The 27,122-nt window shown below is 47.1% G+C and overlaps 2 protein-coding genes across 4 annotated transcripts in view; one reads left to right on the top strand and one right to left on the bottom strand.

Moving 5' to 3' along the window:
* Nucleotides 1-1,602: 1,602 nt before the first annotated feature.
* C12H2orf42 (chromosome 12 C2orf42 homolog) lies at nucleotides 1,603-16,730 on the top strand. 3 transcript variants are annotated; one of them, XM_063138832.1, is made up of 9 exons: nucleotides 1,603-1,675; nucleotides 8,596-9,430; nucleotides 9,889-9,999; nucleotides 11,412-11,513; nucleotides 12,956-13,060; nucleotides 14,262-14,369; nucleotides 14,747-14,847; nucleotides 15,290-15,452; nucleotides 16,081-16,730. In XM_063138832.1, the coding sequence occupies exons 2-9, from the start codon at nucleotides 8,608-8,610 to the stop codon at nucleotides 16,287-16,289; spliced, it is 1,722 nt and encodes a 573-aa protein (XP_062994902.1). In that variant the 5' UTR covers nucleotides 1,603-1,675; nucleotides 8,596-8,607; the 3' UTR covers nucleotides 16,290-16,730. The 3 variants fall into 3 exon arrangements, with proteins under 3 accessions (XP_062994902.1, XP_062994903.1, XP_062994901.1); XM_063138833.1 differs by lacking the exon at nucleotides 1,603-1,675 and adding an exon at nucleotides 1,795-1,844; XM_063138831.1 differs by lacking the exon at nucleotides 1,603-1,675 and adding an exon at nucleotides 2,062-2,176.
* A 2,354-nt stretch (nucleotides 16,731-19,084) lies between these two features.
* LOC134407574 (aldo-keto reductase family 1 member B7-like) overlaps nucleotides 19,085-27,122 on the bottom strand; it is an 81,713-nt gene continuing 73,675 nt past the window's right edge. The window contains exons 7-10 of the mRNA XM_063139448.1: nucleotides 26,610-26,697; nucleotides 23,478-23,561; nucleotides 21,645-21,733; nucleotides 19,085-19,127 (exon numbers count right to left, since the gene is read on the bottom strand). Coding sequence (XP_062995518.1) covers nucleotides 19,085-19,127; nucleotides 21,645-21,733; nucleotides 23,478-23,561; nucleotides 26,610-26,697 — 304 coding nt within the window. The remainder of the gene's footprint in view (nucleotides 19,128-21,644; nucleotides 21,734-23,477; nucleotides 23,562-26,609; nucleotides 26,698-27,122) is intronic.

Genomic DNA, 27,122 nt, shown 5'->3' with positions numbered 1-27,122 from the left:
AGTTAAATCTGTCAGCTGTAGGAATCCTCCTTAAATAGCATTTCATCTCATGTGATGAAATGCTCAGAATATACCGCTGGAAAGAAACTTTATAAAGAGCATCTAGTTTCTAGGATAGTCATCCTAAACCAATCCCCCGAAAGGGCTATTGAAACATTACTTCCTGTCCTCTGTGCATTAACTGGCAAAATAACTACCTTCCCCTAAATTATCTCTTACTCCTGTCGACAATCTAGATTCATAGGATGTGCTCTGAAAAAAAATACAGTAAGTGTAGCCAGGTGATACGACCTGAGGGAAGTGCACCTCATAACCAATCACTAAATAGAAAATTGGGGAATAGTGTGAAATATGCTTCCCTAACAGTTTATTCTCTGGAGTCTTCCATCACTGCTATGGAGTTGTGTGTGGTCTCTTGAGTGCAACTACTGCTACCTCCTGAAACTAGGACTAAATTGAGCCTCTTTCTAAGAAGTCATCACTGTCTCCTCAAAAGAAGTAGTCATTCCTCTTTTCAAAAATCTCTGTCAACTCCCAAGAGAAACCAGGCAGCCAAGGGCTTACTATCACTCTTTTAGGGGAGGGTGTCAGTGTCACTGAGAAATGTAGTTAGGGCCCTGGATGTTTCCAGAAACCTTCACTTCTGCTAAGAAAGTGCCGGCTGCTAGCCACCAGAATCAAAATGGGGGCCAGAACTGTCGGTGCTATCTAAACCGTGGTGGGAAACTTGTGGCTTTCCAGGTGGTTTGTCCTACAACTCACCATCAATTTTTGTGAACCACCCATAGAGCTTGGGTTACTATTGGGTGGTATAGAAACGTAATGAAACATTCCTCACCGTGGTTATGTGTGGTAGGGCTGATGGCAGTGCATAATTTGGTACCGCAAAACGTAGTGATAGCCACCAACGTGTATCAGAAGGGCATCTGGCATTGATATGGTAACTGGAAGGTATGGAGAGCCCATAACATCCGTCTGCAACTCAACTGTGCATGAACACGTTCCTAATTAACAGTCCTCCTGTCACGGGTGTCACAGAAGCCCAGTTCCACTTTTCCAGCTTGGGCTTGCAGCCAAGAATGTGCATAATTAAACTAGGGGATGCAGCACCGCAAGACATGGTGAATGCCACCAATTTGGATGGCTTTAAACGGACATTCTATAAATCCCTGGAGGAGGAGGAGACTTCTCAATGGCTGCTAGTACGGATGGATGCTACAGCCAGCATCGGAGGCAGTTGCTGGGGAAGATGAGCTGGAGGGTGCTGCGCACGTGTCCCTAATCAGAAGGCTGCCCTGGAGAGGCCTTTGGCCTGATCCACCCACCACCAGGGCTGCTGGTTTTAGGGCTGAGCCCTACTCTGCGCCCTTAGGGACGCAGCCCTGATTCCGCCTCCCTCCCTCCTCTTTTCCACGACCTTTCTAGTGCCGAAGCGCTGGAGGCCGGGAGTGCTGCTAAAAATACGCTCCTGCTGAGCGAGAGCCGGGCAGTGGCAGTGGGACTCGGTTTCCCGTCGTGCTGCGCGGGCCTGCGTCCTGTGACCTTGCTCGGCCAATGGGAGCCGCCGTTACAGACGAGTTTCGCAAGCCGTTTGTAAGGAGCCATAGCGGAGGCCGCTCGCCGACTCCCCTCGCCGGCTGCCGGGCTGGAACCCGAGGCTTTCGAGGCCGCCCAGGTAAAGGCGACGCTGTGAGGCCTCAGGCTTGGCGGGAAAGGGAGGGGTTCTGCCCGAGGCCCGCCGCTGGGGGAGCGGCAGGAAATGACGTCAGGCAAGCTGGCGGCCCTTCGGCCTGGGCCGAACCTCTCCCGCCGCCGAGTTGCCATGGCAACGGCGAGAGCGCGAGGTGGGTGCTGGCTTGTGACGTCAACGACCCACGTCAGCGGAGCCGCTGCTTGTGACGCCACGCAGAAGTTGCCCCCGTGTGGTTCTGGGGCCGGCTCGGCTCCACCTGCCCTTCTCGGAGGACGCCAGAGGCCTGGGGGGCAGCATGCGCGCCCCCCAGAGGGGCCCCCGCTCTTAGGAGAGCTGGGTGCCTCTGGCCATGTGCAGAGTTCCTCGTCCTCTTGGAAAGACGCAGCAGCAGCAGCCATGGGCACAGTCTCCCCGAGCATGTCTAAAGCGCCTTTCTTTTGTCCAGGCGATGCTTCCTGGCCCACCTGACTGGAGACTGGCCAGGTGAGTGGCCCACAGGAGCTGCCCTGCTTGAGACGTGGCCTGCACCGAGAGGGCCGGAAGCAGCGGTGTGGCCAATGCAAACACCGCCACCGCTCTGTGTGGTGACGCCTTGGTGCGCCGGTCCACGTCCATGCTGCTGACAGTAAACACCTCAGGCACAGCAAGCCCAGCTCACCTGGGCTCTTCCTGGCGTCGCCTCCTCCCACACTGACAACTAGTGAAGGACACACAATTGTGGCTGGCCCTGTCAGATTCTGGATTCGTGGAAAGCTGAGATGTGAACCTAGGATCAGCATCCTTCTCTCTTTTCTTTTTTCATGGAGGCTACTGATCATATATGTTATCCCCCAGTATAGGAGGCCGGATGCCTCTGGGAATTATTATTATTATTATTATTATTATTATTATTATTATTATTATTATTATTTATATAGCACCATCAATGTACATGGTGCAATGTACATGGAATGTGAGTAGGGCGGTGCTGCTGCCTTCATGTCCTGCTTGTGGACTTTCGATTTGGGGGCATCTGATCAGCACTGTGGGAGTAGAATTCTGGATCAGACAGGTCTTTGGTCTGATGCAGCAGGACCTCTCCTGCTCCTTTGCTTGTAACAAGTGCAGGTAAACCTTTTCCTGGAATGGAGATAAAGTGAGGAAAGGAAGTTTTACATGCTTAATTTCTGCATGTCGTCTAGTCGTGCCTTAGGCCACAGAAGCAGAGCTAGATATATATTAAGGGTGGCAACCCTATTATACATATAGTAGACATATAACTTATGAGATACCAGCTTCAAAATGTCTTTATATCTTTTAGTTTTGGCATTTGGGTTTCGCAATTCTTGTGTGAAGTGAATGGTCATTAGGGTCAGTAAGTCGAATTAGGGAAAATACCTCTGCAGTTTCTCAAGTGCATTGATTCAAACCTATGCAAATATAAAATTTCAACCTGTATGGTGTCAGATTAGACCTAGGGAGACCGGTGTTCAAATTCCGACATGCCCATGAAGCTCATCAGGTGAATGTATCCCGTTACTTTCTCTTAGTCTAACCTACCTCATACAGTTGTCATGAGGATAACAGGCGGTGGGGAGAGCCTAAGTTAACTGGAAGAAGAGAGGGGAATAATAATATTAATATATCATCTCCTAGTCTTATAGTTCTGAAGCCTCCAGTTTAATGATCACTTAGGTTGCTGTGGATTTTTTACCTAGCACCCTGGTGAACTATGGAATGGTCATGTAAGGGTGAGAAATGAATGTTCATTATGATTTCTGGCAAAGGCTGGGACCTTGCATAATAGTTTATGTAATTTTAAAATGTGTTGGCTGTTTGGTTGTTTTTTTGGTTCGTTTTTTTGCAAAAGTCAAAAGCATCAAGTAGTCTAAATCAACAAAATTAAAGTGATAGAACATTAAAATGCCAAATAACGTAAAACCACCAAAAATCCATATCAGAAGCACAATAAAGCAGCAGATCCAGGTAAAAACCAACAGTGGACAAAATTAATCTAAGCTGAAGGCCCGTCTGAAGAAAATGACCTTCATAGGAACAAATACTTGGGAGGGAACGAAATGAGCCTCTGGGGAGAGGGTGTTTGGGCACCATCACCAAGAAAGCACTGTCCAGAGTATTAGTTGACAGCGTATTTTATACCCCATTTCCACTTTCATCTTAAAGAACTGTTATTTTTGTGTAAGGAAGGGTCTTTGAGTTAGCAAAAATGATTTCTAGGGATCCATCATTTCATATTTACTGTACAATCTTATGCATGCATGTCAAAGTAAGTCCCATTGAACTATATTATAGTTACTTTTGAGGAGACATATATAGGATTGTGATGTTTAAGTAACCAATAACTGGAAGAACTTAATATGCAACCAACCATTTATTTTCAGGCATGGCGTTCTTCTATATAAGAGGAAACACTTACAAAGTGATTGGTGCAAAGAATTTTAATCATTTGTAATTGTAGTTTTGCTCAGAAATAAAAGTAAGAACTAAAATAGTATTGCATCCAGTTTTGGGCACCACACTTCAAGAAGGACGCAGACAAGCTGGATCGTGTTCAGAGGAGGGCAACCGGGATGATCAGGGGTCTGGAAACAAAGCCCTATGAAGAGAGACTGAAACAACTGGGTATGTTTAGCCTGGAGAAGAGAAGATTGCAGGGAGACATGATAGCACTCTTCAAATACTTAAAAGGTTGTCACACAGAGGAGGGCCAGGATCTCTTCTCGATCCTCCCAGAGTGCAGGACATGGAATAACGGGCTCAAGTTACAGGAAGTCAGATTCCGGCTGGACATCAGGAAAAACATCCTGACTGTTAGAGCAGTACGACAATGGAACCAGTTACCTAGGGAGGTTGTGGGCTCTCCCACACTAGAGGCATTCAAGAGGCAGCTGGACAAGCATCTGTCAGGGATGCTTTAGGGTGGATTCCTGCATTGAGCAGGGGGTTGGACTCGATGGCCTTGTAGGCCCCTTCCAACTCTACTATTCTATGATAGGTGGCAGTTACACAAAGTACAAGTGATTAAACTTTGCAGAATAAGCTCTGTGTCTGGTTACATGGTACAGAGGAAGAGGAAACATTTGAATGAGTGCCAGCCTCAGTCCTTATTGTCCAACTGTACTTCAGAGGAACAGATGATCGCCTTCTAATCTTGCTGTCCAATTATCACAGTGAAAATGTGTCTGAGGCTGTTTGCCAAGCAGACACTTCTGTTTTTCCAGACACCATCTCCATGTTGCAGGCTTGGTAACTAGCCTGTGGGGTAGTTGCTGATTCTCATCTGTGTTTGGACAATATAGATGATATTTTAAACTTTAACTGCCTAGAGAAGGCATTTGAACGTCTTTTGGATAGATCTCATTCCTCCCCAGCTGACAGAAGGCTTCCTGTACCTCTGTTTGTTCTTTGAATGTTGAGGCATCTTTCCCTGCAATTGCACCGACGGTGTCACATGCTGTCAATGCCTGCTTGCCTATGAGGGCATAAGATCTGGGACCTCCCTGGCTACCTTCAGATGGGACTTGCTGGTATTTGTCTTCAGAAGCTACGGATTATCTTACCCCGAAGCACTCTTTACTCTTCAAAAATGAAACAAGGGTTGTTTCGTTTCTAACTTGTTTTCTCTACTGCCCAATTATTTGTGAGGCTCTGTAGCTGGAGTCCACGGTCTTCCTCTCTGCTCATCTTTACACTGTTCTTATAGCTATCTCTGGATATCTGCTCAACACCCCTCAGCATTACTTTGACTGCTGCTACATTTTTCTGCTTATTTTGGCTGCAAGTGCTTTGTTGGTCTTTTGACGGAGCTCTTCTGAGCTTGTCAATTCCATGCCAAAAGGATCCAGATGATGGGAGAATGTATCTGTAGATACTGGCTTTGTGCCATCACAGTTATGCAACTGGAGAGGATCCTGTCTGCTTGCACAAATTGCAGGAGGTTTTTGTTCATTTTATTCAGCATCATGAAAATTCCGCATTTATTTATAATTTGAGATGTGCCCATTTATAATCTGAAATGCAGGACATTCACTAGATTCAAAGATAGGCAAGAAATTCTATTATGCATCTGGACTACTGGAGTTGTCACTTCTAAATAGAAAAAAGGACCACGTGACTGCTCTAGGCCTGCTGGCAGAGTTTAGCGAGAAAGAACAGACACACAACACACACACACCACCAGCAGCAGTATTGGCAGATTACTCTGGGTCCCAAGGAGTCCTGGGCCTGCCCCAGGAATTAGTGTTAAGGTGAACAGTCCATATGCATCTTTTCCTTACTATTGTGACCTCGCTGAAACATCATAGTACAGAACATCAGAGGTTCTGTGTCAGAAACGGCTTTATTATGACACCACTGGGTTGATTGTCCATGTTCTTGCCAGAATCACGAGCAAGATCAGGGCTTCACCGGGTCCCATTATTTCCCATCCACCCTCAGTGGATGGCAACACAAAACAGACCTCTTAATAGATTATACTGCACTCAGTGACACTGGTTGATGATATTTCATGAGATGCTGGGGAAGGCAGAGATGGGATTGGTATGTAGGGATTGGTATACATCATTTACTCACATTTTATAAACTGCCCTACTTCTACGGCACAGAGTCACAGCCTATTCATCTGCACAACAACCTGTGAGGGAGGTCTCTTATTCCTATTTTAGTAGATGGCAAACGGGCTCTTATTAACGTAATAGAAATAGAGTTTTAGTTTCTCTTCCCCACATACACTTTGGTTGCTGGTTAATTATATGGCCTCCAAAGTGGGTGGGAGCTAACGTGTCAGCTTGCAACAGTTCTGCTTAATCCAATCTTCCTTGCAGAAAAAGGTCAGCAACTTGAAAAAAAAATGATTGTGGAAAATGATCAGCAGATGAGGGTGTTTTGAATTGAATTCAGAATTGAATACGGACTGTTTGCTTCTTCTAGGGCAACGGTTCTGACGTTAAATTTGCCGCTCCAAAAAAATTAAACAGACAAGTATAGGATAGCAGAGGACTTGGTTTGGCAGCAGTACATGGCAAAAGAGCTTCGGGGTCTTCGTGGATCACAAGTTGACTATAAGCCTGCAGTGCAATGTGGCAGCTAAGAAAGCTAGTGAAATCTTGGGTTGCGTTCAGAAGCCTAGTGTCCAGAGCCATAACAGTACCGCTGTATTCTGTGTTAGTCAGGCCACATTTGGAGTACTGTGTCCATTTCTGGGTGCCCCGTTTTAAGCAGGGCATGGTTAAGTTGGAGCATGTTCAGAGAAGAGCATCGAGGATGGTGAGGGGGCCGAAACGAAGGCCCGTGAAGAGCGGTTGAAAGAACTGGATATGTTCAACTTGGAGAAGAGAAGATTAAGGGGAGACATGATATGCTACCTCCAGCATCAGAGGCAGTTTGCTTATGTGCAACAGTTGCTGGGGAACAAGGGCAGGAGGGCGTTGTTGCACTCATGCCTGCTTGTGAGTTCCTGTGGGGGCAGCTAGTGGGCTGTTGTGTGAACAGAATGCTGGACTAGGTGGACTCTTGACCTGCTCCAGCGTGGTTGCTCTTCTTATGTTCTTATGACAGCGGTCTTCAAATATCCGAAAGGCTGTGATGCAGAGGAGCGAGCTGACTTGTTCTCTGTTGCTCCCAAGGGAAGGACTGGAACCCACAGCCTGAAATGGCTGCGAGACAGATTTCAGCTAACCCTTAGGAGAAATTCCATAACAGCGAGAGCTTTTCAGCTCTAAAATGTATTGCCTCAGGTGGCCATATTTCAGGAGTGCTGTAGCTCCACCCTGCCTTGCAAATCCTTCACTGAGTTGGACTAGATGATCTCCCAGGTTGCTTCCAATGCTATGATTCTAGGGTGGACGAAGATGTTTGTTTTTTCATAAGGTTGGAAAGACAAATCTGGCAGTGGGTATCCGAGGGACAAATTAGACATGATATCAGATGCCTGAATACATTTCTGATATCTTTTTGGTTGCTTAAAACAGCCACTGGAGGGAGGATTGCATTTGTTCACCTTCACACAGAAAGACAGCTGCATGAATTGATATATTTCCAACACGTTTAGAGTATCCAGAGGAAATTCTTTTATTTACTCCTTTGTGGTTGACAACAACTGGTCAAAGGAGCTACATGTTGCAGTTACCTTTAGCAGAAAATATGAACATTTTCGCTTAAAACATGTTGGGAGCTTTCCGAAACACTCAGCCGTCTTTGTGTATCCTTTCTTCTGTGGATTTCACAGCTGTGTTTGATCCCCTTACTTACTTGTTTGTATACAGAGGTGCCTCTCCCATGGGACAAGATGAGGTAGCTAATTGCCCAAGATGGCTCCTTCTGAGGGAGAGACGGACAGGCCTGACCATTGGGAATCCTACTGAAGAGTTCTTCTGTGCAAGACCCAGTGAACTCAGCTGCATAAAATGCTCGTGAACAGTGTAATGGTGCTCTTATACTGTTCACTTCGATGATGCCTGTGCAAGAGAAATTTCTAGTGTATTGCACCCCATCTTTATTGGGTTGGGGTTCTTCCTGACTGTTAGAGCACTATGACAGTGGAACCAGTTACCTAGGGAGGTTGTGGGCTCTCCCACACTAGAGGCCTTCAAGAGGCAGCTGGACAAGCATCTGTCAGGGATGCTTTAGGGTGGATTCCTGCATTGAGCAGGGGGTTGGACTCAACGGCTTTACAGGCCCCTTCCAACTACTGTTCTATGATTTAACAGCTAACACCAAAGTTGGCCCTGTGCATCTCTTTCGTCCTTTTCAGGTACTGTTCTCACATGTCTCTTAAAATGTTAGTAGGGAATAGTAACCATTCTTAAGCACTTTATAATAAGTTTTTAAATACTTCAAGGACTTGGGGCAGTGAATTCCAGTGGATCAAGCTTTTCATTTGTGTGTGGCTTTCTTTTGTCCAGGCTCTGTGAAGAATGGAATCAAACTCTGTGAGGAGTAAAGTCCCAGCGTTCTTATCGGACTTGGGGAAAGCGACCCTGCGCGGCATCAGGAAATGCCCGCGATGTGGCACATACAACGGCACTCGTGGGCTAAGCTGCAAGAACAAGACTTGTGGCACAGTCTTCCGCTACGGCACTCGGAAGCAGGCTGGAGTGGATGCGGTCAAAATCGTCACTGGCTCCGAGCTGCAAGTCTATTCGGTGCGGCAGAGGGACAGGGGGCCAGACTACCGGTGCTTTGTGGAGCTGGGTGTTTCAGAGACCACCATCCAAACTGTGGAGGGGACTATCGTCACGCAGCTCAGCTCTGGGCGCTGCTACGTGCCGTCATGTTTGAAGGCAGCCACACAAGGTGTGGTAGAAAACCAGTGCCAGCACATTAAGCTGGCGGTGAACTGCCAGACGGAGGCCACCCCGCTCACCCTGAAAAGCTCCGTCTTGAACGCGATGCAGGCCTCGCCTGAAACAAAGCAAACCATCTGGCAGCTAGCCACCGAGCCCACGGGGCCTCTGGTCCAAAGGATTACCAAGAGCATTATGGTGGTAAAGTGCAAAGCCAGCCAGAAGCACAGCTTGGGCTATCTCCACACCTCCTTTGCCCACAAGGCTGGCCATAAGAACGTGATGGAGCACCGCTTTTTCTGCTCCTGCCAGTCCCTGAAGTCCAGCAAGACCACCTCTACCAAGGAAGAGGCAGGCCAGAAATGCCTCCACTTCTTTGCCTGCCTCTGCGCCTTTGCCAGTGACGATACTTTGGCGCAGGAGTTTGCAGATTTCCTCAGCTATGATTCCACTGGTGGGTAAGGGCAGGGGAAAAGGGTGGGGCTGGAAGGCGGTGCCCAACAGGCAGCTCAGGCCTAGTGCCTGAAAGAAGAATCCCCCCTGAGGGTTGTGCAGGGGTGGGTGGAGATTTAGCCTCGTCCTTGTGAGGAGGAGTTCTCAGGGCAGACCTGAAACTAAAAACCTGGTGGTGGTGGTGAGGAGCCAGCTTGACTTCTCATGGAGCAGTTTTGTAGTAAACTGCATGCACGCTTTCCCTGTAAATAAAAGTGACAGAGGTGTTCTTTAAAGAACAAACAACCTCCCCACACCCCTGCCAGAAAAGGAATTTCAAGCAGGAGGCCTGGAATGTCCCTGAAGGACCGGTTCCCTGGACTCCTGGCATGCCTTTCGGCAGGCTAGAAATGAAGAGGCCGAGGAAGCTGCATTGCATAAAGAATCAAACCTTCAATCTCTCCCCATCCGCAACCCCAGGTCTGAAGCCAATGACAGGAGCCCAGCTGGTTTGCCAGCCTGAATCTGTTCTGCACTCAGGAGACGCTGCTGCCTCCAAGGCAAAGAGGAGGAAAAAAGACGAAGGGTTCGGTGAGAGGCTTTGGCTTTGACTTGTTCTTGTGAGTGGGTCTGTGTGTCCCATGCTCCACATCCATGGAGTTGACTCTCCTATCTGCATTCACGGTGCAGAGGAGCCAGGTGGGGCTTGGCTCCAGGGGATGGATGGGCATTCCCAGGTGGGCCTCAAGACCAGCTGTGACTCTATGGATCCCGCCATTCTCCATTTGTGAGAGGCATTTCCTGCCCCTGCAATCCGGGTTCTGGGACTGAATGTAGGCTTTGTGGCCAGACCCCTATGAAACCTGCAGAAAAAAATGCTGAATTCCTCAAACCCTGTAACTTGAATTCATTTTGCAACTCACAAAAGTATTCTCCCAATTTCAGTATTCTGACTGCAGGATTTGACTTGTCAAGGAAACTAGATTTTACTGCAATGTGAGATCCACACTGTCCCTAGCATAGACTGTGACAGTCTGGAAAAGGTTAGAGCAGCTCCTTTCCCAGCTTTCTCTCCTCTTCCCTCCTCTCTAGTTACTTTCTCAATCATTGTTCCTAAGTGATTTCCCAGGCTCAGCCACTGTGAGGCTCGGAGGAGAGGCAGTCACTGGTATGATCCCCTTTTTACAGATGAATTTTCATCTACCCTTTCCACAATTTTCTTACACAAATTCCCCTCTGGATAATAACAAAAAGGAGCATGCTGGCTGATTGTGGGAGAGGCTTAGGGTGGCTTTCCTGCCTCAAATGTGGTGCTTCCCTGCCTGGAATACAGGAGGGCCAGACCATGATGTCTTCCATTTTCCACCACTTCTGACTTTTTTCTTACCAGGAAAAATCCGTTAAGGAGGAAAAGACAGAATAGGTGCACAATGGCATTTGATTTGTAGTGCTTAGGAGCCCTTTGCCTAAAGCCCTTCTTATCTGTAAAGAAAACTAAATCAGAAAAGAATTTAGGCTTGGAGATGCTTTTATATATTCTATTTTTTGCAGGAAATATTTGTTTCCATGAGGTGAACTTTTCCTGTCATTCTTCTATGGCGGGCTTCCGCAACCCAAGGATATTTTGGACTTCAACTCCCAGCAGCCCCAGCCAGCATGGCCAATAGTCACAAATGCTTAGAGTTGTAGTCCAAAACATCTGGAGGGTACCAGGTTAGGGAACACTGTTTTATGGTTACTTGCTCTCATAAATGCAACCTTGCATTGTGAAATCAAAATATATAAACAGTTACACTGGTTTTTCAGGGTATGGGTTTCATGGGGTTATGTCTCATGTTTCACTCTATGGGGCATGTTTATAAGAACTGATTTATAAGAACTGCTTGTCAATCAACCAAAAAGGGCCTCTTTTCTTTATGTTTAACGTCTTGTATGCCTTGAAAACGTCCTTCCACAGTCAAAATGTGCCACCCATTCTAAAGCTTTTAAACATTTAATTTAAGGCACACCTACAAATAGCCCCCTCTTGTCTCAAGATCTGGCAAACAACAACCTACGGAAAGGTGGACTGAAAAAGTCATCAGCTGCTTCATTGAAAAGGCAAGGTGAGTTTGTTTTCAGCATGTTCATCAAGGTAGCAAATCTCTCTCTCTCTCTCTCTCTCTCTCTCTCTCTCATGCACCCACACATGCATGCACTCAATAAATCAAAGCAGGACTATTTGGGCTGCAAAACCACTGTGTGAACGCAAAGCAAAAGCAAACAGTGATATTTCCATAGAAGACCCGTGGCCTTAACCTAGAGGTGACCATGTTTTAGACAATTTCTTTAGTTACAGATTAAAATTTGATCTAAGGAAATGTTTTCTTTAACTCTTTAGTCCTCCTGCCTTAGTCAACACTGACTTTAGCTCTTTCATCTTCTAAACCTCCTAAAATTGATGGCCGCTTTTCATAATAGATTAGGGGAGGATAGATATTGGCAGGAGACGTGAGACTAATCTGTCTACTCCTCCCTACTCCCCCTTTGGATCCAAAGACTACTTTTTCCGCTTCCCAGGGCTAATTTTTAGGCTTTCATACAAATGCTGTCTGTTGTGGCTCTTTGGAAGTGTCATGTATGCATTAGGAATGTTTTGAGCATGAGATCACCAGGAGCTCTCAGGTCAGGCATAGAATCATAGAATAGCAGAGTTGGAAGGGGCCTACAAGGCCATCTAGTCCAACCCCCTGCTCAATGCAGGAATCCACCCTAAAGCATCCCTGACAGATGGAAGAGCCGTCCATGCCGCCGATGACGAGGAGAGCTCTCCGCCGGCGAGGAGAGCTCGGCAAAAGAAGGCGGGGTAGAGAGCTTCTTCCGCTCTTCACCCCGCCTTCTTTTGCCGAGCTCTCCTCGCCGGTGGAGAGCTCTCCTCGTCGTTGTCGGCGGCAGCCTGGACGGCTCTTCGTCGTTTCTTTTACAGGGAAGTCAGACTATCGTTTTCGGGGTGCACTGGGGTCGCATAGAAGCGCTCTGGGAGCGACGTGCGGATCCCCCCCAGGTGGCCTCAAAATACTTTCATGAATAACAAATCAATATTTGAAATGTGCCTTTCACCCCTGACTTTAGGTTGTCTGTGCATCACTGACATGGATTTCATGGCAGAGTCTGTATTAATGGTTTAATTTGTTTTAGAATTGCATATTTATTGTTTTATTTTATATGTATAGTTTTATCCCTACACTGCCCTGAGATCCTTGTGATATAGGGTGGGATATACATGTTTTAATAAATAAATATAATATGCACAGCTACACCCCCTTCCGCCCATTATAATAGACACTTTGTTAATCCGCGTTAAAAGAGTAGTAAGTGTCCTGTCTCAAATGTCCTGTCTTTTGTGCCAAGATGTGTTCTGGCTTCTTCAGGCCACAGGCTAGAGAGTGTTTCTACCAAGGATTGAATGCTGTAGTTCAACTGTAGTCCATAGCCCTGGCTATGGGAGCGGTATATAAGTTTAATAAATAAATAAATTAATTAAACAAAATCTTTACTTTTTTCTTAGCTTGCAGCCAATTGCTTGATGAATCACAGGTGATCTTGTCTTTCCAAGAGTGGTTGGCCAGCGCCACTGAACGCATCCATCAAGCCATGCATTACCAGTTCGATGGTAAGTGCCCCACCCCACCCACACAGAGGCCTCGTTTAGAAACTCTGCTAATAACAGAGCAAACAACAAAACAACCTCTTTTTTGGGCAGTTTGGGTATCCAGTTGATTGCCTCGGTGGATTATTTCAAGATGCTTCATCTGAGGGGATTAGTCAGTTTTAAATGATGATCATCTTGAGCATTGGTAATTGGAATAAAATTTCTAACAGCGCAATCCTATGCATGCTTAGACAGAAGAAACTCCTACAACTCCCAGCATTCCCTGGGCATTATAGGACTTTTTTCTGTCTAAACATGCACAGGATTGCACCCTAAATATTAGGGCTGTGCTCCGCTTCTCCTCAGACCGGAGAAGCAGAAGCGGATCGGGGGGGCTTCGCCTCCCCTTAAGGCAGAGGCGAAGAGGATCGAGGGAGCAGCAGAGCGTTGTGAAGCAGATCGAGGTGAAGGAGGATCCTTCACCTCGATCCGGAGCTCCGCAAAAAAGGTAAGGGGGGTTTACTTGGCCCTGCCACTGTTGCTGTCGCCCATGCGGCGACAGAGGCAGAGCCAGGTAAGGGGGAGGGGGGTCTTACCTGCATCCGTCCTTGGTCCCGCAGCTGCTTCAACTGAGCCTGAGGACTCAAACAGGAAGACTAGACCGCAACTGCGGTCTGGTCTTCCTGTTTGAGTCCTCGGGCTCAGTTGAAGCAGCCACGGGTCCATGGATGGATGCAGGTAAGGGGGAGGAGGGAGGGGGGGTTACCTGGCCTTGCTGCCGCCACCGCCCATGCGGCAACAGTGGGAGAGCCAGGTAAGGGGGAGGGGGGTCTTATCTGCGTCTGTCGCGGCCCGTCGCCAGCTTCACTAGAACCCTCTGCTCAACCAGGAAGTGTAGGCCGCAAGCGGGGCCTACAGTTCCTGGTTGACCCGCAGGCTCTAGTGAAGCTGGGAAGGGATGGGATGGACACAGGTAAGGGGGAGGAGGGAGAGGGCCCTTACCTGGCGCCGCTCCCCGCCGCTGCGGAGCTCCGATTCGGAGCTGGAGCTCCGCAGCGGAGCGGAGCAGACCCTAGGCGGATTGAGGCGGAACGGGCCCAATCCGCAATTTGCGGATCGGGAGCGAAGAGGATCGGGGTGGGGGGTTCCGTGCACAGCCCTACTAAATATGTCGTCTCCCCCACTTTAAAGCTCTTTCTGTTTTGTGTGTGTTTTCTTTTAGGCAAACCAGAGCCACTGGTATTCCACATACCCCAGTCATTCTTTGAGGCTCTCCAACAGAGGATATCCATTGGGAGCATCAAGAAGCGGCTCCCAAATTCAACCACAGGTACCTGACCTTAACAGCATCTTTTCCCCTGGAAGCCAGCTGGGATATGGAGTGCTGCCTCCTAAGAGAAAAGGCTAAGTTGAGCTGGCTTTCCCACATGTCTGGTCTCTGCTGCATACAAAAGGCTACTCTTAAGGAGCAAGTTGGTTCCTTAGGGTGTGAGCAGCATCTGAAAGGACCCAGTTCTTGCAGTCCTCTGGAACTGCAAGAGTGAAGAGACCCTACGCGTGGCCTCTCCGTGAAACTTCAGAGAACTGATGCCACCGTAATGTCATGGTGCTCACAAGACTCCCCTGAGATCATGTTTAGCTTCAAGCAGTAGGAGAAGTCTGGCCACCTAAAGTACCAGCCTTCCTAATGGGCTTGTTTGTTTCCAGCTTTTGTCCGGAAAGATGCCTTGCCCCTGGGTACCTTTTCTAAATATACGTGGCACATCACTAACATCTTGCAGGTCAAGCAGATCTTTGATACTCTTGAGGTAAGACCCATTTGCGCCTCTGTCTTAGACTCTCCTCTAGTCTGTGAACAAGTTGGGAGGGCATTCATTGGGCGATGGGGGGAGGGTCCCGCCCTGACTATTCAAATATGCATCATGGAATTAAGGGTTTGTAGGACTGGAGTTAGCTCAGAAGGAGCTGGCTTGAAAGCTCTGTGTTGTTTTCTGGATATTAAAGACATTTTCTGGAATTCTCTTGCCATTCTGCATTGAGCAGGGGGTTGGGCTCGATGGCCTTATAGGCCCCTTCCAACTCTACTATTCTATGATTCTATGATCATTTCCCAGAACTCTTGACGTCCTCTTACTATAGGGGGATTATCAATCACTGGGCTTAGAGAGGCTAATTCAGATGGACACCTCCAAAGGGAGTTGATCAGAGGACCCTCTGTTCTCATCTTCTGTTCCTGGCCCCTCTTCCCAGATGCCCCTGGAAATAACACGCAGCTTTATCCAGAACCGAGATGGCACCTACGAGCCCTTTAAGTGCCCCAAAGTTGAGATGGAGAGCATCCCAGAGACCTACGGACGCCTGGAGAAGCAACCGGTTCTTCTTCCCTTGGAGCTGAAAACCTTTTTGAAAGTTGGTAAGTTTATGATGCAGAACATCTGCAACTTGAGGAGTTTTCAGTTTTCTGCAGCTCATATTAGAGGTGACAAGAGGGAATAATTTTTTCGTGTGTCATGTGGGAAGAGGCTCCAAAGGACCTGATAGAGGTGTACAAAATTATGGAGAATATGGATAGGGAGATATTTTTCTTTCTCTCCCATAATACTGGAACCCAACGGGGTCATCCCATGAAGCTGATTGGTGGGAAGATCCAGGACAAATAAGAGGAAGGACTTCTTCACACAGCGCAGAGTTAAATTTTGGAATTCACTAACACAAGAAGTAGTGATGGCCTCCAATTTGGATGGCTTTAAAAGGGGGTTATATCAATTCCTGGAGGAGAAGGCTATCAAAGGCTACTAGCCCTGATGGTTGTGTGCTACCTCCAGTATCTGATGCAGTAAGCCTGTGTGCACCAGTTGCTGGGGAACATAGGCAGGAGGGTGCTGTTGCACCATGTCCTGCTTTGTTGGTCCCTGGTCGACAGCTAGTTGGTCACTGTGTGAACAGAGTGTTAGGCTAGATGGACTGTGGGTCTGATACAGCATCAGGGCTCTCCTTATGCTCTCATGCTGTTCTCTTCTTTGTGGTTTTCCTCCTGCCAGGCAACACATCCCCTGACCAGAAGGAACCGACACCATTCATCATTGAATGGATCCCAGACATCCTTCCCCAGTCCAAAATTGGTGAACTGAGGATTAAGTTTGAATATGGCCACTACCGGAATGGTCACACCACTGAATACCAAGAGCAGCGCCCTTCCCTAGAACAGGCGCTGGAGCTCATGCCGCTCACCACCATCACTTTTCCTTGAACTCTACTACTGGTTCATTTCTTGCACAAGCCCACTCTGGAGGTGGCCAGCCTTTGCCGCTCTCTGGTTGCTGCTTGACTGGGGAGCTTGCCAGGAGCTGGAGCTCAATGCGGCTTTGTTGTACGCGACCCACTTTTGGTTTTTAAGCAACTGTTGGAGCTACAGTAGTGACTCACACCTCTTTCCTTAAACAATATTTTTTTATGGCTGCTCTGTATGAAATTCGTTCAGGTGTTCTCCATTTCTACCCTGAGACTAATTTGTGTTCCAGTTTTTGATTGCTATGTTTCTGGCACCCCCTTTTGCGAAGTTGATAATTTACCTGCAACACACAGGTGGGAGAGGGGCAAAATGTCTAACTGTTAGGCTGTCTTAGGTAATTACTACCTATTTACTTGCATACTTTACAATATATTTTTAAAATAAATTAAATTGAACCAGTTCCAGTGTTTTGAGACCAGTCTCTCATATAAAACCCAGTAAAATTGGGTCTTGCCATATTCAGACAGTCCCTGTTGTGATTTACTTCTTAAACAGGCTTTTAAAAAATCCCAGGCTGGAATGACTGGGTTGTTTAACAAGCATAAAGCAAGTGATTAGCAGCACATGGGGCTATTTTGTAAGTGAAGTTGCTCTACGTAAGTGAAGTGTGGCCTTTGTAGTTTGTGTACCAGGGACAAGTTCAGTGTAAGCGGTTTGCTAAAGATGGCCTTGCGTTTTTCAGCACCTGAAAGGAGTCAGAGGCCGTAGCTAGACCTAAGGTTTATCCCAGGATTGTCCTGGCGTCAAACCTGTTCATCTAAGGGCATCCAGCACACAGGGCATCCAGCACTCAGGCAGGGATGAACCCGGGATGATCCTGGGATAAACCTTAGGTCTAGCTATGGCCAGAGACACTGAAGCGAAGCACATTTTGTTCTACTAATCCCATAGAATTTCCAAACCCACATAGTAGCCTAAAAAAAGATATTGCATCATATGGGTTTTAGCATTTTCCTTACAGCTAATATGGCTTCCTTTGTTTTTTGTCATTCTATGGAAAAGATTTCGGCCCATGTTTCATTCTCCCTTTGAAAATGAATCATTGGGATTTAAAAAGCCAAGACCACAAAGTGCTCTCAAAAATCACTCTGCTGGGGTGAGTTCCTGCTATCCCTTCTGTAGTACAAATTACATCACACTTTGTATTTCATTACAAGTCAGTAATGTGGAACAGGTTGGTAGGGAGGTGTGAATCAGAATGACATAAGGAAATGGGGTAAGTTGAATGAAATATTATAGAAGTGGGAGGAACTTGAGATGGGGCTACTATTTCTCCCTGGGATTTTAATATGCAGCCCTGCCCTTGCTTTGCCTGGATGGTCCTGACTGTAAACGGAATAAGGACCTTTTTCCCTTCTTTCTAGCGACGCAAGAAGGCAGTGTTGGCCAAAGCAGTAACTGCAAAGGATGCTCAGTTCATCCTAAATTTCAGGCTGCCTTTTTCATCGCTGCAGGGAGAAGCAAAGGATGTTACTCTGCTTCGATTTCCAACTCCTCCCAAATAGTCACTGGTATTAGTGCAGCAAAGAAAATGTTGCTTGATTGTAAACAGGCAGCTCCAACAGGCTGTACCAGGCCATTTAACCCAATTCACAACAACCCTTTGTTCCAACTCGGTACTGGGCCTTCTACTGCCTGCATAAGCAGAGAGTGAACAATTCTTGATTACAATCAAGGTGTGTGATTGTAATAGCTTAGCCTTCCTCAACCTGGGGCACTCCAGATGTGTTGGACTGCATCTCCCAGAATGCCCCAGCCAGCTGGCTGGGGCCTTCTGGGAGTTGTAGTCCAACACATCTGGAGCGCCCCAGGTTGAGGAAGGCTGAGCTAGCACAACGATTTGGATGTCAGTTTTGAACTCAACGGGACTAAACACATATATTTAAGATTAAGGCATTAACGGAAAGAACTGTAATGCCGGCCTGTGACGGCTGCTGCTTTGACCTCTATGTGGGCCTGCGAGACTCACGAGGCTCACCACGGCCCTCTCCATTTACATCAAGGTAAGTCTCTAAATGACAAAGAACCCTACTGTCAAAGGTGGCCTAAAATCATTCTAAGCAAGCAAATAAATAAATACCAGATTAATTACAATCCAGAAGGCAAATGAAATTGAAAACAACTCATGGGACATCTTCCATTTTGATATTTTTTGTAACAATTTTATTTTGTCCCCTCCTCAAGATTACATTCAGGAAGAACAAAATACACAGCACTCGGGTTCTTCCCTGCCACTTTGAATAAAAAATATATATAAAGCAAGCTCTAGAACCACTCTTTTAAACTTCAACTCACCCTTCCTGCAGGTACATTTCCCTGGGTGTGTGTGCGTGGGCTCTTCTCTCTGTTTAGATCTACCTTGGAGGTGTAAGACGCATTAACAGCAGGCATCTTTTCCCCTCCTGGGTGTGGGAGATACTGATCTCAGTGGCCTGAATCTCCCTAGGGAAGCCCGCAAGCCATCACTCTCCTCTCTGCCAGTATGGATTGGTTGCAGTGAGGAGGTCCCGTGTAGGTAGACTGCTGTCTCTGGTGTATCCTGAGCCTTTTCCAAACCTCCCTAAAGATAAGCCATTTCACTGATTGCCATTGAGGCTCATGTCACGGTCATTCCATCACTTCATACAGGCAAGTAGTCATTAGATTTTAGCTAGCAAAATGAATTCTGTTTGGTTAGATACAAAATGCAGAAGCCGACTCCATAATTCCCGTGCCTTTAATTGTGGGAGGGGTGAGTGCTGTTGCTTGCCAAGTCACTGATCCTTGCTGAAAGGGTAGAACTTATGGCAGCCCATCCTAGGAGGAAAAGAAACACCCCTGAATCATCAGCAGCACCAAGGTATCTTTCCCCCTAAACATTTTGCTACTAATGCTAGTAGATCCTACAACACAAGGCTATTCCAAACAGAAAAACTGGGGCCAACAGTCCCCCGCTTATAAAAATCAGAGACTAAAGATATCAAAACAAATTAAGGTTGCATTCCTATATATGTTTAGACAGAAAAAATGTAGGGCTTCTTTCTGTCTAAACCTGCATAGTTTTGCACCCTGAGTTGCTTAAAGACCACGTGCTGACCCTATAGAGTCTAGGGCAGAGGCCCCCAGATGGCCCCACCCCCTCCCTCCAACCACCTATCGATCGTTCGGTGGATTCCCGGCTTTTGTGCTGTTTCCCCCACATTTTACAAGGTTGAAATGTCCCCCCTACGGCTTGGTTACTGGCAGTCAGATCTTTAAGCAAAAACAGGCAGGTTTGAGGGCCTGCCCATTTTGCCATGGAATGTGCCCCACCCCACCCCGAAAGCTTCTCCAAGCCAAAAGTGGTTCTGTGCACCCCGTGAGTGCCAAAAGTGGCACAGGCAGCTGAGAGGAGCAGGGGCCTGAGCAGGGATGCCAGAGAACTCTGCAGTGGATCAAAATGGCAACGGATTTCCATGAATCCGCCCCGCAGAATCTGCAGAGGACGGGCTTTCCAGATTTGTGCAGATTTGGGGACTGTCTTTCAAACTTTCTGTTATTGTACACAACTTTGGCCGTTATGTAAAAATACTCCAAAGTGTACACCACTTTGTGTGTGTGCTCTGCTTCTTGATTTTACACTGGCCTAATAAATTATGCAAAATGCTACATGCCAGTGAAAGTTCCCTAAATTCTGATGGATTTTTTGGGCATACTTTTCCAGGCGTGGTGGTGGTGGAACCTGCATGCATCAATGACCAGATGACACAAAACGCAGTGCCATTGCAGCCTGAGGCCTGAGGGCCTGGCTGTGGCAGAGTGTCAGACCCACAGAGTCCTCCCAACGCAGCCGCCTTCAGGGCCGTGCTGTTGCACGCTCAGGATGGAGAGGCAGGCGAGGAGCTGCCCATTGCTTTAATTAGGGTGACCCTATGAAAAGGAGGACGAGGCTTGTGCCAAAGAGGGAATTTCAGATAGGGTGACCATATGACAGGAAAAAACCAGATTTGTTACGATTTTTGGTGACAAATCCAGGAAGGAATGATGAAATTTGAAGGAAAATCTGGATTTTTACCATCCTCCCCACTCAAATGGCAGCTTTACTTTAATGGGAATTAATGAAAATGTTTACAGCTCTGTCATTTTTAAAGGTAAAGAGATTATTTTTTTAAGTTCAAGGTTTTAAAATTATTATTTTTAAAAACCGCTGGAGCCATATCCTTCAAACTCAGGTTGTCAAACCTCCTCTTTGGGGTCTTGCACCTTGAGTAGTTTCAGCCCTTGGCATCAAGGGGATCTTGATACAGAGTGAGGATACAGTCAGAAAATATATTTGAGGGAAGAGAGTATAGCAAAACCTTCAAAGTACAGCAAAAGCTACAAAAGTAGGAGTGAGTGAAGTTAATTTCAGATACATTGAATGTCTCACGTGTTCTTTATTTCAGTGATTTTAACATTAAGATGTTATGTAGAACAGATTTGTCTTAATTGTGTGCTTTAAAATCAGATATGTGACCAAGGCTATGTTCAGGTGGGCACACACACACCCTTAGTGCTGCACACGCAGCACTAAGGGGCCGGACATGTTGGTGGGCACGCCCCCTTAGGGTCTGACCATGCTGACCTCCTTTTTGGTTTCCAAAATATTGTCACCCTAATTTCAGCAGGTGTTCTTTTTTTATGCATGCAGCACCTGGTGAAATTCCCTCTTCATCGCAGCAGTTAAAGCTGCAGGAGCCCTGCCCTTTTTTGTATCTGGTCACACTAGGCAGGGCTCCTGCAGCTTTAACTGCTGCAATGAAGAGGGAATTTCACCAGGTTCTGCATGCATACAAAGGACACCTGCTGAAATTCCCTTTTCTCTACAACTGTTAAAGAGACAGGAGGAGCCCTGTCCTCCTTTCCATATGGTCACCCTACTTTAATGCATGGTGCAATGGGACTATTTCATCACGTGGATTTGACTTGCAGTTCATCTGCCAACTTGAGACCCAAAATGAAATCCCTGCTCAGTCTGCGCTTGGCTTCTGCTGGAGTTGGCCACGGAACATCTGCAAAATGCACTGGGCAAGAGGCGCTTCCCCAAATACACGGAGGATGTGGACTAAGTAGTTTCTGCCAACCCAGTGGTTGCTTCAGTTGCATCGCAGGCAGAAACAGCCTCAGACAGACCTCAGCAAGCCCAACGCTTTACCTCTTATTTACTTCAGCCTGTTTGAGGCCGGCCAGGAGGCAGCCTGGGTGTTGGACCCAGCCCTCACCAGGCTGCATTCTATGTAGCATGTCCAAAAGTGTCCGCCCCCTTCACCAAGGCTCTCCTGTGTGCATTTGCTCTCGTACGTGCACATAACATACCCCAAGATATCCCAGGCCACAGCTCGTGCTCCACAGTGGAGGGATTCCAGCTTTTTCATCTCTTCATCAGTCAGTCTGAAATCAAAAACCTAGGGAAATGGGGGGGGGGGAGGGGAGGCAACCTTCACTTGGAGTACTTGACATAGCATTGTATCAGTAGGTGCAGATTTTAAAAAGGAAGGGACCGAAAGGTTTGGCCTTGCACACCCACACTGGTAACTTTATCCCCAGGGTGCAGAACCTCCGCCCCATGGGCCAAATCTGACCTTCCTGGGGTCCCAATCCAGCCCTCTGGGGTTTTCCAGATGGTGACACCCCTTTTCCCCAATTACCAATCATTTGGTGGCTCCCTGGATCGTGTGCCGATTACCCCATTCCAAAAGTCTGAACGGCCTCTCCAAAGGCTTAGTGATCGGCAGTAAGAGCTTCAAGCTCAGCTACTCTGGTATATTTGGCCCCATCCATCCACCCCTGGCGTGCAGGCCCTGGGAGTTTCGCCAAAATGGAATTTGCCCCCTGGCCTGGCAGAGGGTCCTCCATGCCCTGTTTTAACCCCACTTGCTTTGAAGGGCGCATCAAAGATATTTATATAAAGATACTTTATAAAGATACTTTATATATCTTTATATAAAGATACTATATAAAGATACTTTAGGGTGGATTCCTGCATTGAGCAGGGGGTTGGACTCGATGGCCTTGTAGGCCCCTTCCAACTCTGCTATTCTATGATTCTATATTTGTGGGTATTTTTTAACTTCTTTCTCCCACTTCTACTCTAAGGATTGCCCACAGCTTTATTATACCATTGAAGGCTAAATGATGAAAACTCAGTCATATTTGGCTGCCTTTCATCCACCATTTAGTACAGCGTTTACTACTGAGGTTAAGCAGCCCAGCTCCTCCTCCTCCTCCTCCTCCTCTCTCTCTCTCTCTCTCTTTTAAAGTATGGGCAATTTTAACTTGAGTTTAAGTGTGATATTGGCTGTCGTGTTTCAAACTCTGTCTTGCATTCTATTACAAAATTTATTTTCATGTGTGCATTTAAAATATGTAAATATTAAAATAGTCAAGTACAAACTAACAGTTTTGCAAAGCAGTAGTTTGCTATTTATGAGTTTACCTGTCATGGCAGAGATTGCAATCTCCATGCTCCAAATAGCATCCTAAGGAGGGGTCCTTTAGGGAAGAGGTTAACTTGGGCCCCATCTTGATGGCGGTGATTTGGCGCTGTGAGGCACCTTGCGCCCACATTTGCGTTCCTTCCCGGCACCTGCACAGGAAGGAACGCAAGTGCGAACTTTCCCACTCTGTACCAATAAAAAAAGAAAGGAAATGGCGGGGGGGGAGGAGAGAAATGGGGCCGTTCCTCCCCCTTTTATTTTATCGTCTGTATCTGCGCAGCTGCGCAGATAAAGATAATTTTAAAAAATTAAAGCGGGGGGGAGGAATGAGGCAGCCAGAGGAGGACGCGAGGAGAGGGACGCCGGGTGAATCACCTCACCCCTCCCTCTGGCTGCTCATTCCTCCCCCTCCTCATTTTTTATTTTTTTTTACTTTTACAGAGGCACGGGGCTGCCCCCGTCCAGCCCATGGTGACCAATCAGGGGGAGCCATGGACTGTGACAGGCCTCTGCTGCCCAAAAAGTCAGGGTAAGTCCCCGTCTTTTTTGGAGCGGGGTTTCCAGGGTTTGCCCCTGGATGGCTTTGCAATGGCGGCTGCATCACATAAATGACTTGCTGCTACTGTGAAGCCACCCTGGGGCAAACGCTTCATGCAGACATGCCCGAAGACTCCAGTCCATAGCATCTAAAGGATTCTAATGTCTGACTTACCTTTGAATTCTCAATGATGTGAGCAGGTGTCTGGCTCTTTGGAATAGTGGCTATGTCAGATTGAAGATTGAAACGGATCAGAACCTGTGAAGACATCAGCGGTAAGTGGAGATGAACAATCATTTAAACACCCCATGTCCTGGCTCTAATATTTGTAACACTTGGGACCCTGCACTGTCCAAACCCAGGAACTTCAGCTGGGTTGTTAGCGGGGACTGGCCAAGGTGTTCATATTAGGCCAGCCCTTTCCCATCTGCACTGGCTGCCCATCCATGACTGGGACCGATTCAAAATGCTGGTATTAACTTTCAAAGCCCTAAAGGGCTTGGGGCCAGGTCTCCTCCCATATGTACCTGCCCAGTCTGTTCTCAGCGGTCTTTCTCTGGGAGCCCCTGCCAAAGGAAGTGAGAAGGGTAGCTACTAAGAAGAGGGCCTTTTCTGTCATGGCGGCCTGATCATGGAATGAGCTTCCCAGAGAGGCTCACCTGGCGCCTACGTTGTGTCCTATTCCTATTTTCCCAGCCATTTTACTCTTTCAGTTTCTATTGTTTTAAATATGTTAATAAACTTTAAATTTTTGTATTGTTGCTAGATTTTATTTTATACTGTCATTTTAAACTTCTAAACTTTTATATTGTATGTTATTCTTAGGTTGTATTTTATGGTTTCATTGCTGTGAACCATCCAGAGAGCTTTGGCTCTTTTTCAGAGTCAGAAACACGGACCTGTTTCACCTGTCACCTGCAGCCCACGCGGGAACCATTGACCACTTCAGCCAGCACCAGAGCCTTGTAAATATTTCATTGTGTGTTTTAACTTTTGTAAGCTGTTTTGTGTGTGTGTGTGTGTGTCATCATACATAATGGTGTTTCCTTACCATCTCATCCCCCGCTTTTGTCCCTCATTACTTCCTCTTTCTGCCCAGAGAGGAAAGAGGAAGTAAACAAAGACCATGGGGCCCATTCGGGGGGGGGGGCATTTTTATCACGCCACTTTTCCTGCACACAGCAGGAGATTGTGGCACATTCCGTTGGTTTTTTTTAAAAAGTCAGATTAAAAGGTGTCTATTTTGCAATGGGAAAAATGAGCGGAAGGAGTAGGAGGCGTACAGGAGGTGAACAATGTCATCTAAAGAACACGCACACATCCGTAAGTGGGCAGTAATGAGTGTGCGATAAATGCTTGTCTGATGAATGTCTCTCTCTCTCTCTCTCTCTGTATGTGTATTTAAAATATTATAGCCAGCCTGGCAGCATATGTCTGTGTGTATAATTTATTGCACATTGAATGGAGACACAACTGCCTTCTAACTGCACAAAAAACTTCTCCACTTGGTCACCTAGCGGAGATTCTCACTTGCCAGAGGTGACCAAGCAAGTGCGTAATTACAAACTTTCTACTGAAGCCACCAAGGTCAGTACGCACCAAGTTGGCACCACGTCCCCCCCCCAAAACCCCACACTTTCGCTCCTGCAGGGTTGCGCCTCATTAGCCCCATGCAAAGGAGGGAGCGCAGGGTTTATACGCCTTTCACGGCTTGGGACTACAATACCTGACAGAACGCCTCTCCTGACACGAACCTACCCGTACTCTGCGCTCAACATCTAAGGTCCTCCTCCGAGTGCCTACTCCGAGGGAAGCTCAGAGGGTGGCAACAAGGGAGAGGGCCTTCTCAGTGGTGGCCCCCCAATTATGGAATGATCTCCCCGATGAGGCTCGCCTGGCGCCAACATTGTTATCTTTTCGGCACCAGGTCAAGACTTTCCTCTTCTCACAGGCATTTAACAGCATTTAACAACATATGCTAAGTTTGTTTGTTTTTTAATGGAACCTAGAACTGTTGTGGTTTAAATGGATACTGTTGTTTTTATATTTTGATGGTTTTAAATTTTGTATACTTTTTTTAATGTTCACTGTTTTTAACTTTTGTAAACTGCCCAGAGAGCTTCGGCTATGGGGCGGTATGGATTATAGGAGAGGGGGCTGCTGCCACCCTGGCTTTTTCCCAGGGATTGAAGCCAGGGGAAGGAAGAACCTCCTCCCAGCCAAAGGGAGACACTTGTCCCCACAGAGGTGGCCTAGGGGTGTACCAGCAGCCATTCAGCTTGCTGGCTTGCCCCCTCCCCCTCCCCCTGCCCAGGCAGACGGCGACCAATAAGGGGTCGCCATCTGCCCAGCCATGCCTCTGGCGTGACCCCGGAGCAGCAGCAACAGACGCCCATGCACTGTCCTCACCGCACTCCAGACAAAAACGTTGGGGTAAATCCCTAACTTCTTTGCTTTGGAGCTTTGGGGGAAAGCCCTGGGATGCCTGCATAGTGGCTTCTACATCCTATAATCAACCCTGAGCCACTGTGCACCCACCCTGGGGCTTTTGTCACCTATAGACAGCCCCCAAGAGAAACTCAATATGCACAGGCTCAATACCTGTGGCACACTTGCAGTGGCTTGGTACATCTTCCATGTAGGAATCTACAACCTCCTGCCTAGTTTTGTGCCACTGCCCAGCGAGAAGTCAGCTGTACTTAGATGCTTCCTTACGAATACAGTACATGGAACTGCTTTCTTTAGCCCCGAATGGTCTATTTTGAATGGCAGCAGGTCTCTGAGGTCTTTGCCAGTCCTGCCTTCTGAGATCTTTTAAAATGGAAATGCCAGAGACTAAGCTGTGAGCCTTCTGCCTGCAAAAAGCTTAGATCACAGAGAGAGAGAGAGAGAGACTTTTCCTTACCAATGTACAAAGTTCAGATACAAAGGCACAAAGGGAGGCAATCTCCGACAGCCTTCCCCAACCTGGGACCCTCTAGATGCCTGGGATTTCAGCTCCCATCAGCCCCAGCGAGCATGGCTAGTGGTAAGCAACGCTGGGAGGCCGACCTAGGTTGTGCCCATCTGGAGATTCACCAAAGCCATTGGAAAAGCTGTTTATTTAGGAGACTTCTGAAGGGGGCGGGGAGAGGGTTGGCAGCACACAGGGCCTTTGGGAAATTGTTTTTTAGCCTGAATTTATTGAATGGTTTGTTGTTTCTAGCACACGAAGCCCTAAAGTTCTCGGGTGAATTTGCAGTGAATTTCCTCTGAGGGAAAAGGGAGAACAGGAAAAACGCCGGGTGTGCGTGCGTGCCGCTGTACCTGTGCAGGCGATTTCCCGTGCTTCTTAGCGATCTCCTTCACCAAAGGGTCCTCCATGGCATTTTTAGGATCCAGTTTGCCTGGAGGGCTAAAGGAGAAACATTTGTAGAGGCCTTCAAAATGAACAACTTCCACTGAATTACTTCTAAGCCATGGATTAAACAACCAACGCTTTATCGAGGGAAGCTCAGAGGATGGCAACAAGGGAGAGGGCCTTTTCAGTGGTGGCCCCTCAATTCTGGAACGATCTCCCCGATGACGCTTGCCTGGCGCCAACATTACTTTTCGGTGCCAGGTCAAGACTTTTCTCTTCTCCCAGGCATTTAACAGCATTTAACAACATATGCTAAGTTTGTTTGTTTTTTAATGGACCCCAGAACTGTTGTTGTTTTATACTGTTGTTTTTATATTTTTGATGGTTTAAAATTTTGTATACTTTTTTTTAATGTTCACTGTTTTTAACTTTTGTAAACCGCCCAGAGAGCTTCAGCTATGGGGCGGTATATAAAATAA

The sequence above is a fragment of the Elgaria multicarinata genome, chromosome 12, assembly GCF_023053635.1.
Source record: "Elgaria multicarinata webbii isolate HBS135686 ecotype San Diego chromosome 12, rElgMul1.1.pri, whole genome shotgun sequence".
NCBI lineage: Eukaryota > Metazoa > Chordata > Lepidosauria > Squamata > Anguidae > Elgaria > Elgaria multicarinata.
The sequence above is the reverse complement of the archived record's forward strand: the minus strand, read 5'-3'. Positions and strand labels throughout refer to the sequence as shown.

Coding starts and splice junctions, on each gene's coding strand:
- C12H2orf42 (XM_063138832.1), top strand. CDS start 8,608: ATGGAATCAAACTCTGTGAGGAGTAAAGTCCCAGCGTTCTTATCGGAC. Junction 11,514..12,955: donor TGCTTCATTGAAAAGGCAAG/GTGAGTTTGTTT, acceptor CTTTTTTCTTAG/CTTGCAGCCAATTGCTTGAT. Junction 14,370..14,746: donor GCTCCCAAATTCAACCACAG/GTACCTGACCTT, acceptor GTTTGTTTCCAG/CTTTTGTCCGGAAAGATGCC.